Source organism: Phascolarctos cinereus, unplaced genomic scaffold (assembly GCF_003287225.1).
Source record: "Phascolarctos cinereus isolate Bilbo 61053 unplaced genomic scaffold, phaCin_HiC Scaffold_4;HRSCAF=312, whole genome shotgun sequence".
In the NCBI taxonomy this organism is placed as follows: Eukaryota; Metazoa; Chordata; class Mammalia; order Diprotodontia; family Phascolarctidae; genus Phascolarctos; species Phascolarctos cinereus.
Genome location: NW_027555847.1, coordinates 515,685,214 through 515,701,627, shown reverse-complemented (window position 1 = coordinate 515,701,627; position 16,414 = coordinate 515,685,214). Strand labels below are relative to the sequence as shown.

The following is a 16,414-nucleotide window of genomic DNA, read 5'->3' as shown; positions in this document are numbered from 1 at the left end:
TGCTCTGAAGTCTGTTTTTCCTTTTTGCCCTTTATTTGTACCCTCCCCCCACTCATTGAGCCAAAGAACACAGAACATAGAGCAAAAAGTGGCACAAATTAATAAATGGTAGCAGTGATGGGTCATTAAGCTAATGCCTTAGTGTTCTGAGTCAGCCTTTCAAAGCTAAAAGTAAATAATTCAATTTGTAGGAAAGAAATAAAATGTCAGCAAACTGCTGTGAAGATCCATTAATGCACATCCTATAACCTCACTTTGTCAGATTTACATATATATATATATATAAATACATATATATATACATATATATATATATACACACACACACACACACATATATATATAGACATATATATGTATGTGTGTACATATATATGTATATATATATGTATACACACACATACACACATATACATATATATACACATAAATATTATCTCTGGGTTTTAAGTTCATAAATTTCCTGTAGTAATAGCCATAGGAATATTGACAGAAAACAGGAATTTTATAACCATATATAAAACTTTGCAAAACAAATGCTTTTCTGCCTTCAAAAGTTAAAAGCTTGGTCAAGAAGACTCTCAAAGTTCTATCTACAAATAAATGGTCCAAGTAAAATGTTTTCTTAAAGTTAATAAGCAGCCACTCTCTAGGACATTTGGTTTGCTCATTTATTTCTGGATAGGATGTATATCTACATGCATTGAGACCTTTGGGAAATAAAAGCAACATGGAAAAGCCAACTTTGGCTCCTGAGGATCATTACTTCCTGTCAATGCAAGGCTGCACGCTAATAAACTCCACCACTGCACATTTGAAAGACCCAAGCAAATGAGTGAGTCCCTGCCTTTCTCACATACTAAGTCAGGAGAAATATATTATTTCTCAGTTTGGACAATCTTACCTGTTTAGTGATATCATACACTATAACAGCTGCTGCAGATCCCCGATAGTACATGGGTGCCAATGAATGGAACTGTTTAAGGAAGAATGAATAAACTTAGACCAAAAAATACATTTAATGGAGTTTCAGACCAAATACAAAATTCTAATCCCAAATCTATCTATAATAGTGGCTTCCACTGGTATTTTCCAAAAAAATAGATTAAATAATTTTAAAATCCTCTTCATTGAATATTTCTCCGTGTTCTGCATATACCTACAAAACCCTTGGATCTCTTCTTTGGAGACTGCCAAACTTCAATTTCATTTTAAATGTTCTTTCTAAAAGATTTTTCTTTTTTCTATTGCTCTTCAGTCATCTGATTTTACTTTCCTGTATCACTGTCAAGGGAATTATATGATAGCAAGGTAAAAGATAAAGTATCTAGGATAGAGTGGCAGAAGAATGCCAAGTATCACCAGACCTTTGCTGAAGAATCATTGAGAATGAAGAGATTAAAAACCTTAAAAAACACTCCTATTCCAGTTTCACTCCACACAACATTGGACTATCTTAAGAATCTTAGGAAGTCATAAAATAAAAAGTACTTCGTTCAAAAGACTTACCAAAAAGAATATCGTTGGTGATAAGATTCTTATTAGGAAGGAAAGAAGTAAGAAAGGAAGGAAAAGATGGAGGGAGAGAGAAAGGAAGGTAGGGGAAAAAAGGAAAGAAAAGAAGGGAGAGGGAAAAGGAAGGGAGGGGAGAGCAGTGCAGGGCAGAGCAGGGAAGAAAGGCAGCCCAGAGATTTTTATTATAAGGACATCATCCTGAGGATTTAGTAGTGAGCCATGAACCTGATGAATATTCAACATATCTATCTATTGATTAAATGACTATCACCTTCCTCTTATTTCTTTTGGATTACTAGAACTCTCCAAGTGGGGAAATTCATTCTACTTTTACCAGTGAAGACCTCCAAGTCTATCTCCTTTTCCTGCAGTTTTAAATAACAAATGTCTATGAAGCAAGAAGAAATTCACTTAAATATTAAAAGGAAGAGGGGCACAACTATCCCTAATACAGACAGTTACATTTTTTACTTGACAGATTTGTATACAAAGTCCCAGTTCAGGAAAGACTGCTGAATCCAGCTGGGAAAGCAAAGAGATCAGTTATAAATTCATCAAAATGTATTCTTAAACACAAGAAGGCCCAATTCTGTAGCTCTGAATGAAACAAAATTCCTATGGAGGTTGTTAAGGTTGCTTAGCCTTGTTTAAAAAAGCATGATTGAGTCCAGAAAAGGTATTTCACTTGCAAACCTGTTAGGAGTTACATATCTTACCGTGGCTATTTAAAGATGGAAGTGATCAAACTGGAAAAAAAAGGAGGCAGTTCTTTTTGATGATGGTGATGAAGATGATAATGACAACTAGCATTTATATAGTGATCTAAGGTTTGCAAAGCACTTTACAAATTTTATTTCATTTTAACCTCACAACAACCCTGGGAGGTAGGTGCTATTATTATACCCATTTTACAGCAAAGGAAACTGAACCAGAGGTTAAGTGACTTGTCCAGGGTCACATAGCTAATAAATGTCTGAGATGGGATTTGTACTCAGATCTTCCTGCCTTCAGACCCATCACTCTATTACTCCACCTAGCAGCACCAGTACACAAATGATTGTAATATAAAGGCAAAAAGCATCAATAAAATATATTTTTTTAAAATAGCAGTGACTGTTGAATCTATACACAGAGAGAAGTGCTATCTTACTTTTGTTTTGTGGCCACAAGAAGTAAAACATGGTCTTAAAATCTGACAATGTTTAACAGAGTGACTGTCAGAACGCTGGTTCAAATCTCCCTTCTTTAGGAATCAGTATATGAATACCCTTCTTTTTTAATGTGAAAAATTTTATATTTTTTTTCAAATTACATGTAAAAATAATTTTCAACTTTTGTTTTTTAAAATTTTGAGTTCCAAATTCTCTCTCTCTCCCTTCCTCCTCTCCCCACTCCTTGAGAGGGCAAGGAATTAGATAAAGATTATACATGTACAGTCATGCAAAATATATTTCCGTATTAGCTATGTTGTGAAAGAAAACACAGACCAAAAAAAAAACAAACCAGAAAGTTTTTAAAAGTATACTTTGATCTGCATTTAGACTCTATCAGTTCTTTCTTTGGAGATGGATACCCATTTTTCATCATTCAAAATAACCATAAAAACTGAAAATCTGAGGAAGAATACACATGCTAGAATCTTAAAATTTCTTCCTAGAAAAAATTCGTACATATCAGTAGGTCACTATGTTCCATAGGAATCAATCAATCAAGCATTTATTAAGTACCTACTACATAGTAGGCACTTGGATTACAAAGACAACAATGATACACTTCCTGCCCACAAGTTCTGGAGTTCCCTATGGTATAGTTGTGTGCTCTAGACAGACAAGAAGTATTATCTATAGTTTATAATCCCCTAAATGTAGCCTATTTTGACAATTTTTTTCAGTCTAATTCAGAGAAGCTATTTCAACAAAAGCCTGAGGGGTTCATAGGATGAGGGGAGTTGGGGGGGTGTCAAAGGCAAAAGAGGAATTAGACAAAAAGCAAAGAACCCAAAGTCAGTCCAGGGCCAAAAAATAGTGCCACCAGGCAACAGAAGAAAGTTTAATCAAAGGAATCAACCAAGCTGCTGATTCAAGAGTACGTGTTCCTGAGGCAAGGGTACAAAGCTCTATAAAACAGGAAACACTTCAAAATTACTTCTTCTACTCCCCACAGGATCCAGAAAGGTCAAAAATGATATCCCTGGTTTTACAGAATAAGAAACAGAAAGGTTAAGTAATTTGTTCAAGATATATAGTAGGCCCATTGCAAAGAGAGTTCATGGTTGAATTGAATAATTTCTGTTATGCTGACTTCCTCATGGAAAGAAAGGTCCTATTATATATAAAATATTAAAATAATATATATTATGGTGATATATTAAATATATTATTTAATATCATATTATACATTGTGGAGAAAGAGAATAAGGAAAAGAGAAAAAGGGAGAGAAACAGAGAGGGGGAGAAAGAGGGGAGGAAAAGAGAGAAAGAGAGAGAGAGAGAGAGAGAGAGAGAGAGAGAGAGAGAGAGAGAGAGATTGAGAGATTGAGAGAGAGAGAGACTATTTTATAAGCCAGAAACTCCACAGTTCTAATTGCTGATATTTGTCTACAGTCCTGGGAGAGATTCAAGGTCTAACACAGTTTTTCTTGTTTGCAGAATAAAGAATAATGTTCTGCAATTTAACAACACACACCTGTTTGTGCATTCTAATTTGATGTGTTTGCATGTTTGATTATTTGCAGACAAAAAGCTGAAATAAATCTCTGGGGAACAATTAGTGCTGAAATATTTAAAGAATGAACTCTGCTCTAAAGTCATCCCAGTCAGTCAATGTGGAAGATACTATACCCTAAAGACCTGAAAAAGTTCTTATGATTTTGTAAAATCTGTTTCCTGAAGGCTCAAAATAAAATGTATGTCCTATCCTTTGTTTTGAAAGGAAGATGAAGGCAGCAGCTGGAAAAAAAGGTGTTTCTTTTCAAGATCCCAAAAGTCATGTTGTATCCATCACACAATACACTCCTTGGAAAACTAAGAGTCATGTAAGTTAAATCGTAGAGGAAACATTATTAAATGGTAATTGGTTGACTTTTTCCAATCATCTGTTTCTTGGAACAAGAGGCCATGGTATCCAAGGTCAGAGTAATCAAATACCATGAGAAAATGTCACAGGGTGCATTCCAAAGACCAGACCAGACCAGATTAGTTAAATCCTAGATCATGACTTGTGTCACAGAATTACAAAAATTTGAGGAGTCAGAAGGGACTTCAGATCAGCCTGTACCTGAAAAAAGATCTCTCTATGACCTATAGGACAAATAAGGGGAATTACTAGCCCTTGAGGCAGCCTGTTCCACTTCTGGCTAGCTCCAATAGTTAAGAAGTTTTATGGAAATCAAATCTAATTGGATTAACTTTGAATTAACTTTTTGCAATTGCCACTCATTGCTCTTAGCTTTGCCCTATGGAGCCAAGAAGAATACAGCTATACCCTCCACGGGACAGTTCATCAAACATTTGAAAACAGCTATTACGTTTGCTTTTATGTCTTCTCTTCATCCCCATTTTCTTTTCTTTTTTTTGGCTAGGCAATGGGGTTAAGTGACTTGCCCAGGGTCACACAGCTAGTAAGTGTTATGTGTCTGAGGCCGTATTTGAACTCAGGTCCTCCTGAATCCAGGGCCAGTGCTCTATCCACTGTGCCACCTAGCTGCCCCTCATCCCCATTTTCTTCAACTGACCCTAATACAGCATGAACTGTAGCCCCTTCATCGTCCTGGTTGCTCTCTCTCTCAGGACACTTTCCATCTTATCAATGTATTTCTTAAAAGGTATTACCTAGAACTGAATATAATGTTCCAGATATGATCTGACCAAAGCAGATCAACCCAAGATATCGCTGACCTGATCCAGTCACTTTTCTGTGAGATCAGAGAACCATCTAGGAGATCTTAGTTCAGTTTCAGGATCAACCCACCAATGTACTGAAGACCTTCTCCTTGTTCTTTTTGACACTGAAGTAGACCAGTGGGGAACTGTCTGTCATGCCTTTCTCTTTCCACATGGCTAATTCCTCTAAATCATACTTTTCCTGAAAAGGAAAATCCCTTACATCACTTTGCAAGCAGAATTCATCATCACATTTGTGTTGCAGTCCATTTGCATTCATCATGAGAATCTCCATTACTTTCTGGGTTATCTGCAACTTTAATCACTCAGATTTTTGTATTACTCCAAGATTTAGAACCATGGAGCATTAACAGGAGAACATTTATGTTGAAAAGATGGGTCTTTGCATGGGAGCCACTTGGGATCATTTAGAAGGTTTGCACAATTTCCCAAATGCAACCTACCCTGCTTTTTCTCCCACTTAATTCTGAGTCTCACTCACTGTCCGTCTATGTTGCCTATCCCAGATGTATGTATGTATTGAATTTATTATATGTACTTAGTGGATCAGCTATCCAGCTGCCTGGCACAGTCTATCTAAGAGCCTTTTTTCATGCATTTTTTTCTACATGAATTGTTAAGCTAATCTCTTTTCAACACTTTCAGATTTCACCGAGGATCTGGTTTTGTAATTTTGGAGTGGTGTTGGCTTTATGCAATAAGCACAAAATCATACTCAACCAATGAAGGACCTGGAAGATCTTCCCTCTAGTTCACCATCTAGAAGGATTCCCTCTTCCATTTGGACCTTGCCCAAGACATCTTTCCTGACAGTAGTGAACACTTTCTCTTTATGTGTTGTGCTTTGCTTGAAGTTAATGAGATGATCATGGAACAGTTATCTCTGTGATTACATTTGTCAAAGAATATTGTGCATACATGAGATATTTTTCATATACAAGAGACTCCTTGTTGAAGGAGAGTATAAAGCTTCTATTTTGCTGCAGCAAATTTGAGGGAGGGGAGTAATCAATAAATAACAAGCACAGCTAGATCTCATGTTCTCAGCTCTTTTCAATCCATATGACTACAAAGATGTTGTCTACTCTAGACAATCACTTTTTAAAGTCTGCTTGTTCCGTTCTTATAGTTTCATAAAATATACCCTTTTAGGGCAGGTAGGTGGTGCAGTGGATAGAGCTCTGGCCTTGGAGTAAGGAGGACACGAGTTCAAATCCAGCCTCAGACACTTGACACTTAACAGTTATGTAACCCTGATCAAGTCACATAACCCCAGTTGCCTCACCAGAAAAAAAAAATACCCTTTAGAGGCATCCAGATCACTATGTGAGCCTAAGCAAGTCCCTTAACCTCTGTCAGCCTCAATTTCCTCATCTGTAAAATGAGGATTTAGAAATGACCTCAAAGGTCCCTTGCAGATCAAAATCTATAATCTTACAACCCTATGACATGATAGTTTTCTTCAAGTACTTTCAGGGCTGTGGCCTGGAAGAGGGATTAATCTGTTTAGCATGTTTATTCTTTGTCCTTTGCTTGTTCTTGTTAGACGTTCAACAAACATAAATTTGTTGAATGAGTGAGTATAATAATAATAATAATAGCTACCATTTATATAATTCCTGCTGTGCCAGGCACTCTGTTTACAATTATCTCATTTGATCCTTACAACAACCCTCTCGGGCACACAACTAGTAAGTGAAGTATGTGAGGCCATAGTTGAACTCAGATCTTCCTGACTCCAAGCCCACCATTCTAGCCACTGAACCACTATCCTTGGATATCTGTCTTGGGCCAGCCTATTCCCCTCATGTATAGAGGGAGAATCAGACTGAGTCCATCCCAGAGAAAGCAAAAAATATCATGTCTCTACCCTCAAGGAATTTATATTCTAATGGAGGGATGGAGAGAGAAGAGAAAAGAATAATAAACAGGTAAGAAAATACAAAGTCTATATGGAGTAAATACAAATGTCAAAATGTGTTAATAAATAAAAATGATAATGTTAATAATTAGTGTTTGCTGATGTGAGAGGAAAATTGGAAGAGTTACTTTTTAAGTGGAAAAATTAAATTTTATTTCTATGCAACCCACTTCTCATTAAACTCAGTACAGAAGATTCACATGAAACAACCTGGCTGAGTTAATATCATACACAAGGTCTATTTTTTTAAAAGTGGCCACCCATAGCCATATTCTATCCAGGCACCCGAAGCAAGAGAGACTGTATGAAGGAGACTTTTCAGAAAGCTGCCATGATAGAAGCTCAAACAGAAAGAACAGCAAAGGATAGATATTTTGTAAAAAGAGAGCTCATTTTTAATAGTTAAGCCATAAACTGATCCTTAAATGGCCATTGGTGGGCCTGTCTTGTGAATTATTGAAAAGTACTCTGTTTATAATGCATTGCTCTCTAGCTCCTTCCTGGAAATGGAATCATTTCTAAATAAATCTGCTGGGGAACCTCATCAAAAGATTTTTCTTTGCTGGGGACTATTAATGAGTCAAAAGTTAAAGAGGTCAGCCACCAAAACCCACATCTGTGACCAAAGGATAGTTTCTGTGCAGGTTGGAAAGAAAAATCACTCCTGACCTCCACAAATATTAAATAAAATCCACCTCGTACCGTTAATATACAAAATGACATAATGTGTTTAGGGAAAGGGAGTAGTGAGAGCAATCCAATTATAAAGCCATTTGGAAGAAAAACATAATCATCAAGAGTATGTAAAAAACCTGTCCTTGAAAGGTTGAATATCTTAGGTCTAGAACAAAAGATGCCAGTCTGCAGTTTCTCTTCACTAGCTACACAACATAATAGCCTAAAGGCCCAGTAAACCGTCCATCCAGATAATTTTCAGACGCCTTCTAATCATTCAGAAGCAACCCCATGGGGGATTCTTGAAATGCTAATCTTTTCCCCTAAAACAAATAGTTTGGGTTCTCTCCTTAGTGTTCTTCATAAAAATGAATAAACGACCTACTTGTTTATCACTACTCCCTTCCAGTCACAGTGTCTTAGGAATGGAATGAGCACTTGAAAATCATTGTCTAGACAAGAGATAATGGACTCAGGATACAGGTTTAGATGTATATTTTTGAGATGACCAATGTATGAATTTATTTTGCATGATTATGCATACTTATTACAAGAGTTTTGTTTTTCTTTTTCATTTGGGAGGCCAAGGTAGGAGGGAGAGAAAATAAATTTGTATTAACTGAAAAAATAAAATAAAAAATGTTAAAGCATAGTCTAAAAATGTCTTTATTTCTTGACCCAGAGATTCTATTGTTAGGCATATACTCTAGGAAGGTCAACGACACAAGAAAGGTTCCACATATACCAGTTTATAGCAGCATTTTTCCTATTAGCAAACAAGTGGAAACAAAATAGAAGTCCTTTGGAGAACATCTAAACTTGCATTACATGAAGGTAATGGAATATCATTGTGCTGTAAAAAAAACACTGAATATGAACATGGAAAAAGATGGGAAGATCTATGAACAGATGCAGAGGAAAATAAACAGAACCAGGAACACAGTATAAACAATGACTGCAATAATGTAGATTGCAAGAACAACGAAACAATTGAAACTGAATGCTGTGAAATTATAACCAACCACGATTCCAGAAGACTCATGATGAGGTGACGGATTCAACGTGAAGAATGAGATTTTTTTTTTTGACACGGCCAATAGGGGAATTTATTTTGTTTGAAAATCCTTGTTTGTAACTGAGGTTTTTTCTTTCCCAATGGAAAAGGAATGGAGGAGAGAGGGAAAAAAGAAGGCAGATTTTCACTGAATGAAAAAAATGAAAATTTAATTGAAGAAAATTGTAATGACCAAGCTTGGTGTCAGAGGAGGAATACAAGAAGGCATATTCCCATAGTGTTTCAGAAGTGGAAGACTATGCGTATGGAACACTGGATATAACATTAGGCTTTTTCAAGTTTTATTTTTGGTGTTTATTTGTATTTAATTTTGGTAATCTGGCTTTTTTCTCTTTTTTATTCTTTATTATAAAGGCTGTCTCTACTATTAGGGATGTAAGGGATGTAAAAATAAAAGAATCTAACCCAAGTCTCTTGGCTCCCCTAGGCCAGTGCTCTTGACATTATACTATAGTGCCTCCAAAATCACTACTGACCCTCAAATTCCGGGGACCCCACCAATTTCCCATAATTACTTAACCCCAGCCAGCTTTCTCCAGAACTTCAAGGCCTGAAGTCTTGACTCCTTCACTCCTCAGGAATTAAGACTAGAAGGGAATGAAGGGTCAGACTCAATCCTGTCATTCTCTTCTCTAATCCCTCCTTCTTGCCCCAGCAAACTAAGTCTCTATCTAAAAAAAAAAAAAAGAAAGAAAAAAAGAAAAGAAAACCATTCTTCTAATATACACCACCCTGTATTCTCCATTCTCTAACTTCTCCATCTCACAAAATAACCTACAAATATTAGCCATATGATCTCAGGCAAGTCATTTAACTTCTCCATGCCTCAGTTTCCTCAGCTGTGAAATAAGGAGGTTGAACTTAATGTCCCTTCCAACTCAACCCTACAATTACAGATATCCTAGTATTCAAATGAATGCTGTCATTTTAAAGTTATTTGAAGCAAATTTATGGGTATTAAATGTTGTTCCCAATTGCATTATTAACATTTGAAAGAAAAAAATTCATTCCCATAGCTAATAAATTAGAGTAGGGGCACTAGGGTTTTGCCCTTCCCTCTCTTCTAATTTGTCTCAATCATCCCTCTTTGGCCCCTGGCTCACTTGTTCCAGCTCTTTGACCTACCACAGCTGGATGGGGTGGTGGGTTGTAGATAAAATAGCCCTAAAGTGAGAATCAGAAAATCTGGGTTCTCATCCCAGTCCCATCACTTGTCTCTGCATCCTCTCAAGGTCTCCTTTCAGATTCCTCAGCTGTAGAACATGGAGGTTGGACTAAATGATTTCCCAGGCTTTTGGACCTATAACTCCATGACTTGTTCTGTGATCACAGCAAGCCTTTCACACAAAAGAGGAGCTCCAGCTTAATACTGGTGGGAATTCATTTTTACCCCAGCCCTACATTCTCCCTACTTCCTTAGCTAGTTGTCATCTATTACAGCATAACTTCCACTTTTTCTTTCCATTCTCTGCATTAGAGGTTCTTTTTTTTCTATCCTGGACCCCTTTGGCAGTCTGGTAAAATCCATGGACTTTTTCTCAGAATAATGTGGGGCTTTGGGGGGGTTTTTTTAGGTTTCTTTTAAATTCATAATTGAAGGAAATGCTAAATTCCAGCTCCAATTAGGGAAAACAAACATGCAATTTTTTTTTTCCTATGGAAGGTCATGGACTCCCTAAAATCTTTCCTCAGACTCTTAGGCAATCCATTAATAACTCTTGCTCTATATCCAGCAAAATGATGGAAACTCCAAGAGGCCAGTAACTTTTTTTCTTTTGGTCCTTGTTTTGCCCCTTTTTGTATTCCCAGTGCTTGGCATTGTGGCTGGCACATAGGACCTAAATAAATGTTTACTGATCGACTGACCAAGCCTAGCACAATACCTGGCATATAGTAAGCACCAAATAAATGATATTGTTATGGCATCCTTTGCTAGCCCAAGCTGTACTCTAGCCTGAGTTGACATATGTTGTTGGGGGGTCCCCAAGACCCAACATTGCCCCAGTCAAGTTTCTAAGCCATTCAGACCACCCATAGAGCCTCAGGAAAAATTCCTTAAATGCAGATTTGTGGTGTCATAAATTCTATGAGAGCAAAATTCCACATATTGAAGTTCCATGTAAAAAATGAGCAGTGGTGGAAAATAAATGATAGCTTAGAATGAACATCTGGCTCCAGCTGGGCTGTACCTTTACAAATGAGAAAGAATCAAGCTAGAATTATCTGGCAATGTACTCTGGAACTTAGCTATGTGTTTCACTTTTCAGTGAATAGTCTCTCCCTGGAGATCCACTTACAATGAGACTGAAACCTTGCCTTCTAAGTTTTCTTGGCTTGGACAGATCCCTATGGTCCACTCTCAGGCCTGTCTCCTGTCCTGTGAACTTAATCAGAAACCTTGCAACAACCCTCAAATCCTAGACTATGAAAAAGAGGCAAGAGCAGGAAATCAAAACAAGACCAGGCTACTACTGGGTTTCTAAGAAAGGGGGAAGTGGTAAAAAAAAAAAAATTCTTGACATTCCCAACATTCTCAGCTGGCAGGGTGTGAATGGAAAGTTTTATGTCTTAGGGTTCTTTCAGTACCATTCAGCAAATGCTTTGCAAGTTTCATTTGGACCCACTCTCTAGGCAGAAAAATACAGAAATCTAACTCTGACCAAAAACCATGATATCCAGATTGCACAAAGGTACATTAAAATCCAACAGAAACCATCTTCCAGGATCATTTCTCTGGCCATCTCTGGCTTCAAGACACATAAGGTTTAAAAATCTTATTAGAAAGTCTCCTAGATTTAGAAGCAACCTTATCTTTTTATCCCTCCTCCTTCTTCTTCCTCTTTTGGAAAGGTACAATACAAATCATTTAGCTCAGGTAGCCCTTCTACAAGCCTCCTGAATGCTACCTTCAGGTTCCAGGTACACTCTGCATCAGTATTTAATCAAAATGACAGCTCACAAGTCCCAATGTAATTTTCTTTTTTATTAGGCCAAACTAGAGGACACAGAATAGCAAGGGAAATAACAAAGGAAATACAGAGATACTGCCACCCACAGCTTTCATATTACTGGTGAGAAATGGTATATTCATAATAATCCAGACAACTCATACTTCTAGGGCTGCATTCCAGCTGAAACACCTCTCTGCCCCTTGAAGCCACCTCTTGCTGCTTCCTCACATAATTAATGATGTCATCTACTGTGTTGCTTTCTCTATTGAGCTGCCATCTGCTGCTTCTCCACTGAGAGTTTACTGCCATCTGCTCTTTTTTGATGTATTTGCTAGTAGGCTGCTTCACCACTGAAATGTTATTGCCATCTGCTGCTTCCCTACTGAATTGTATCTAAAAGGTAGTTTATTCCTCAGAGGGGAGTATTGTGAGCCAACTCTTTTATGAGCAAGCATCAGAACAATTCTGTCTCTTTTGTGAGTCAGACCCACAGTCATACCTAGCCAGCACAGCAGAGTCCTTGAGTTCAAGTCTAACTTTTTGAATACTATACTTCCCCTTTAATAAGAAACTCCCCTCCATGAAGCCTGATTGATGGGATGAGTAAATTCCTTATAACTTCCAACTTGCCCCTGGATAATAGATAGCACCAAAGCCATGAACATTATTTTGGGGCTTCAATTAACAATATTGGAGGGTCAGAGTAGAGCTGACAATCTTCACATCCAAAGTTACATCCAAACTTCTGTCCTCCCCTCACAGAAAGAAATGATGAAATACAAATACAGACACTTTCTCTAATTATACACAAACACATATAAACTATAATATATACATATATATGTTTGTGTATGTTTATATATGTGTATATATATATATATAAAATGTGTTAGAGTTTATCCATAGCAATTATCTGAATTACATAGTACACTTATTATCTCCATGTTTACAGATAAGGAAACTGAATCTAAGAAAGGTTAAGATGTGTTCACAGCTAAAACACTAGTAATTTTCAGAGCAGGAACTCAAAATCACGTCTTCAGACTCCAAGTTCAGTGCTCCACACAGAATACCATGCCATCTCTAAAATGTGAAATTTTTTATTCAGTTATATTCATAAAAATTAAAGTTGAAAGGGACTTTTTGATTCAATCCTCTAACTTTACAATGAAGAAACTGAGGCTACTGATGGCTCAGAAGTCATGGAGACAATGAACTGCATTCTACCTCATTGCTTCTCTGAGTTGGCATATAAATGACACTTATCTAAAAGTTTAAAATCCATGTACACACAGACCTAAGTCATCTTCTTCCACTATCAGACATGATTGTAGCTCTTCACATTTAAAGAAAATAATGAAATCCTAAGTGAGAAAAAAATCTATCATAGTCTCTCCTACACTGTTACATTCATATTTATCTATTAGCTCCTCTTCTCACTTTCCACATTCACATAAAACTTATTCCAAAACAAATCTTATACTTAAGTTAAAAATGTTATCAAGGACTACTGATCTAAGGAACCAAAAATAAATGAAGGATAAAGGAAATGTAATGCGCCCTAAAGATAGGAAAATATAGGCCAGGACCCAAAGAATAGGCTCCCATTTCTTCGCATATTTTGTGGGAATATAAGTAATAAGACATACAGGTAATATTCCCTCATAGACTTTTCTATCCTTTGTCATAGGATGGAAGAACCTGTATTTTATTCAATTTAGCCACCATTTACTAGGTACCTATAACATACATGTTGCTGTGCTAGGCTCTAGAGACACAACAAAAAGATGGAAATAGTCCCTGCCTTCAAAGAAAGAGGAATATAACACACAGACACCTAAGCACAAGAAAATATGAGGAGGGAAAATCCAACAACAACTGGGGGGAGGGGCAGTAATCAGGGTTCCCTGGAGAAGGTTATACCTTTAACCAAAAGAGGAAATTTGGAAAAGAGGTACACTTAGTGCGGAAGATGTTACATTTTGGACATGTTATGTTTGGAGTACCTAAAGAACATCAAGGTAGTTAGAAGTGTTCAACATGCACTTAGTGATACACTCACAATGGTAAGTAAGAAAAAAAGTAGATAAGCAATGGTAATTGACAGAATAAGAGATGCACTTGCATGAAAACCTTAGATAGACATAGTAGATACACAATGTGCTTGCCTCAGAACTGAAAAAGAGTACGAGAATATGTTTGATTGCATTTGGAATGCAATGCTGGATTGCAATGTCTGAAGTATTTTCAAACACTCCAAGCTTCTGCCTGAAACCAAAAAACCATCCTTTCAGTTCCAGTATTCTTCTGGTTATGCTATGCGTTTGAGAACTGGGAAATAAAATCTCCAAGGCAACAAATTTGTGGGTCACCACCCAAAAAAACAATGAAGAGATGTGTGGTGAGTCAATCAATCAAACAATAGACACTGTGGCACCTATTATGTGCCAGGCATTGTGCTAAACACTAGGGAATATAAAAAAGAAGCAAAAGACAGACCTTGCCCTCAAGAAGCATACAATCTAATGGGGGAGGCAACATCAAACACATATCGAGAAAGCAAGTTACATAAATAAAAAAAATAACAGGGGAGGCACTAGAATTAAGAGGGATTGGGAAAGCCTTCCTATAAAAATGGGATTTTAGTTGTACTTAAAGGTGCCAAGGGAAGTCAGTAGGTAGAGTTAAGTAGGTAGAGTATCATAGGCATTGGGGACAGCCAGAGAAAACAACCTCAATGAGAGATAGAGTGTTTTGTTCATGGAATAGCAAGGAGGCCAGTGTCACTAAATCAAAGAGTACATGAGGGAAAGCAAGGTATCAGAAAACTGGAAAGGTAGGAGAGGGGCTTGGTTATGAAGGGCTTTGAATGCCAAACAGCACATTTTGTATTTTATCTCAGAAGTGATAGGGAGACACTGGAGTTTATTGAGGGCTGTGTGTGACATAGTTGGATCTATGCTTTAGGATCTAAATAGATGCACCTTATTCCCAATGAAAAATTGCATGCAAAAAGTAGTATAAAAGATACCGCCAAAGAGACATGTGACCAGAATGGAAGTGTGCTTCTCAAACAGCAAAAGTGAAGGATAAAATATAAACATATACTGCTTCCATACCCATAGGATATCAAGAGACAGAGAGAAAGGATCACAATATATTGGTTGGTCTCCATGTCAAGAAGTTATGGGGGGGAAGCCAAGATCGCAGAGTAAAAGCAGTGACTTGCTTGACCTCTCTCCCAAACCCTCCAAATACCTGTAAAAAATGGCTCCAAACAAATTCTAGAGCAGCAGAACCCACAAAAAGACAGAGTGAAACAAATTTCCAGCCCAAGATAACCTGGATTAGAAAGGTCCACTGCACTAAGCTGGGAGAGGAATATAGTTCAGCATGGGTGCACAGGCAAAAAACAGGCCAGAGCAAACCTGGAACAGGCCTCAGAGGACTGAATCACGGACGGCTGTAGCGGTTTCCAGACTTCTCAACCCACAAATGCCAAAGACAACTTAGAAGGTCAGTAAGAAAGATCTGTGAATGTAGTGAGAAAGAAGCTCAGTCCTAGCCCCAGTCCTGGCACAGCCCCAGGGCAGCAGCTACTTCCAGAGCTCTTGGCCCATAGACTAAAGGTGAATCAAGTGGCTGATCAGAGGGGGATTGCAGGGATCTCTTTGCTGGCACTGAGAGAGGAACCTCTTGTTTTACCTGTCCTTGGATCAGGGTCACAGTTCTAGGTGGCGGTCTAGGGGCCAGGAGGAGTGCTGGTGTGGTGGAGCTTGTAGTGGTGGTGCAGAGAGAATCCTCCTCACAGTCCCAAGGCAGAAAAGAGGGCTTGTGGTCACTCACAGACCAGAGCCCAGGCCAGGAAAGGAGTAAACACCTCACCCTGGATTATACCACCTTGAAAGAACTGAAAATTTACAGATCCCTAAAAGTATCTCTGAAAACTGCTACTGTCCCCCAAAGTTTGGGACAGTACATTCTCCACATTGGAAGCAGACCTCTACCTTAACAAAGAGTTTCAAATTCAAATAATTGGCTGAGAACATAGCAAACTGCACAAAAAAGTCAGACCATAGAATCTTTCTTTAGTGATAAAGAAGATCAAAACATACAACCAGAAGAAGATAACAAAGTCAAAGCTCCTACAACCAAAGCCTCCAAAAAAAATACAAATCAGTCCTGGGCCAAGAAAGAGCTGAAAACGGATTTTGAGAAACAAGCAAGAGAAGTAGAGGAAAAACTAGGAAGAGAAATGAGAGTGATGCAAGAAAATCACGAAAAACAAGTCAACAGCTTGTTAAAGGAGACTGAAAACAATACTGAAGAAAATAACACATTAAAAAATAGCCTAACTCAAATGGCAAAAGAGGTC

At 37.6% G+C, this 16,414-nt stretch overlaps 1 protein-coding gene across 1 annotated transcript in view; it reads right to left on the bottom strand.

Moving 5' to 3' along the window:
- The window catches only part of RAB31 (RAB31, member RAS oncogene family), a 186,406-nt gene that overhangs the window by 57,915 nt on the left and 112,077 nt on the right, over nt 1-16,414 (bottom strand). Inside the window, exon 4 of the mRNA XM_020985548.2 lies at nt 905-976. Coding sequence (XP_020841207.1) covers nt 905-976 — 72 coding nt within the window. The remainder of the gene's footprint in view (nt 1-904; nt 977-16,414) is intronic.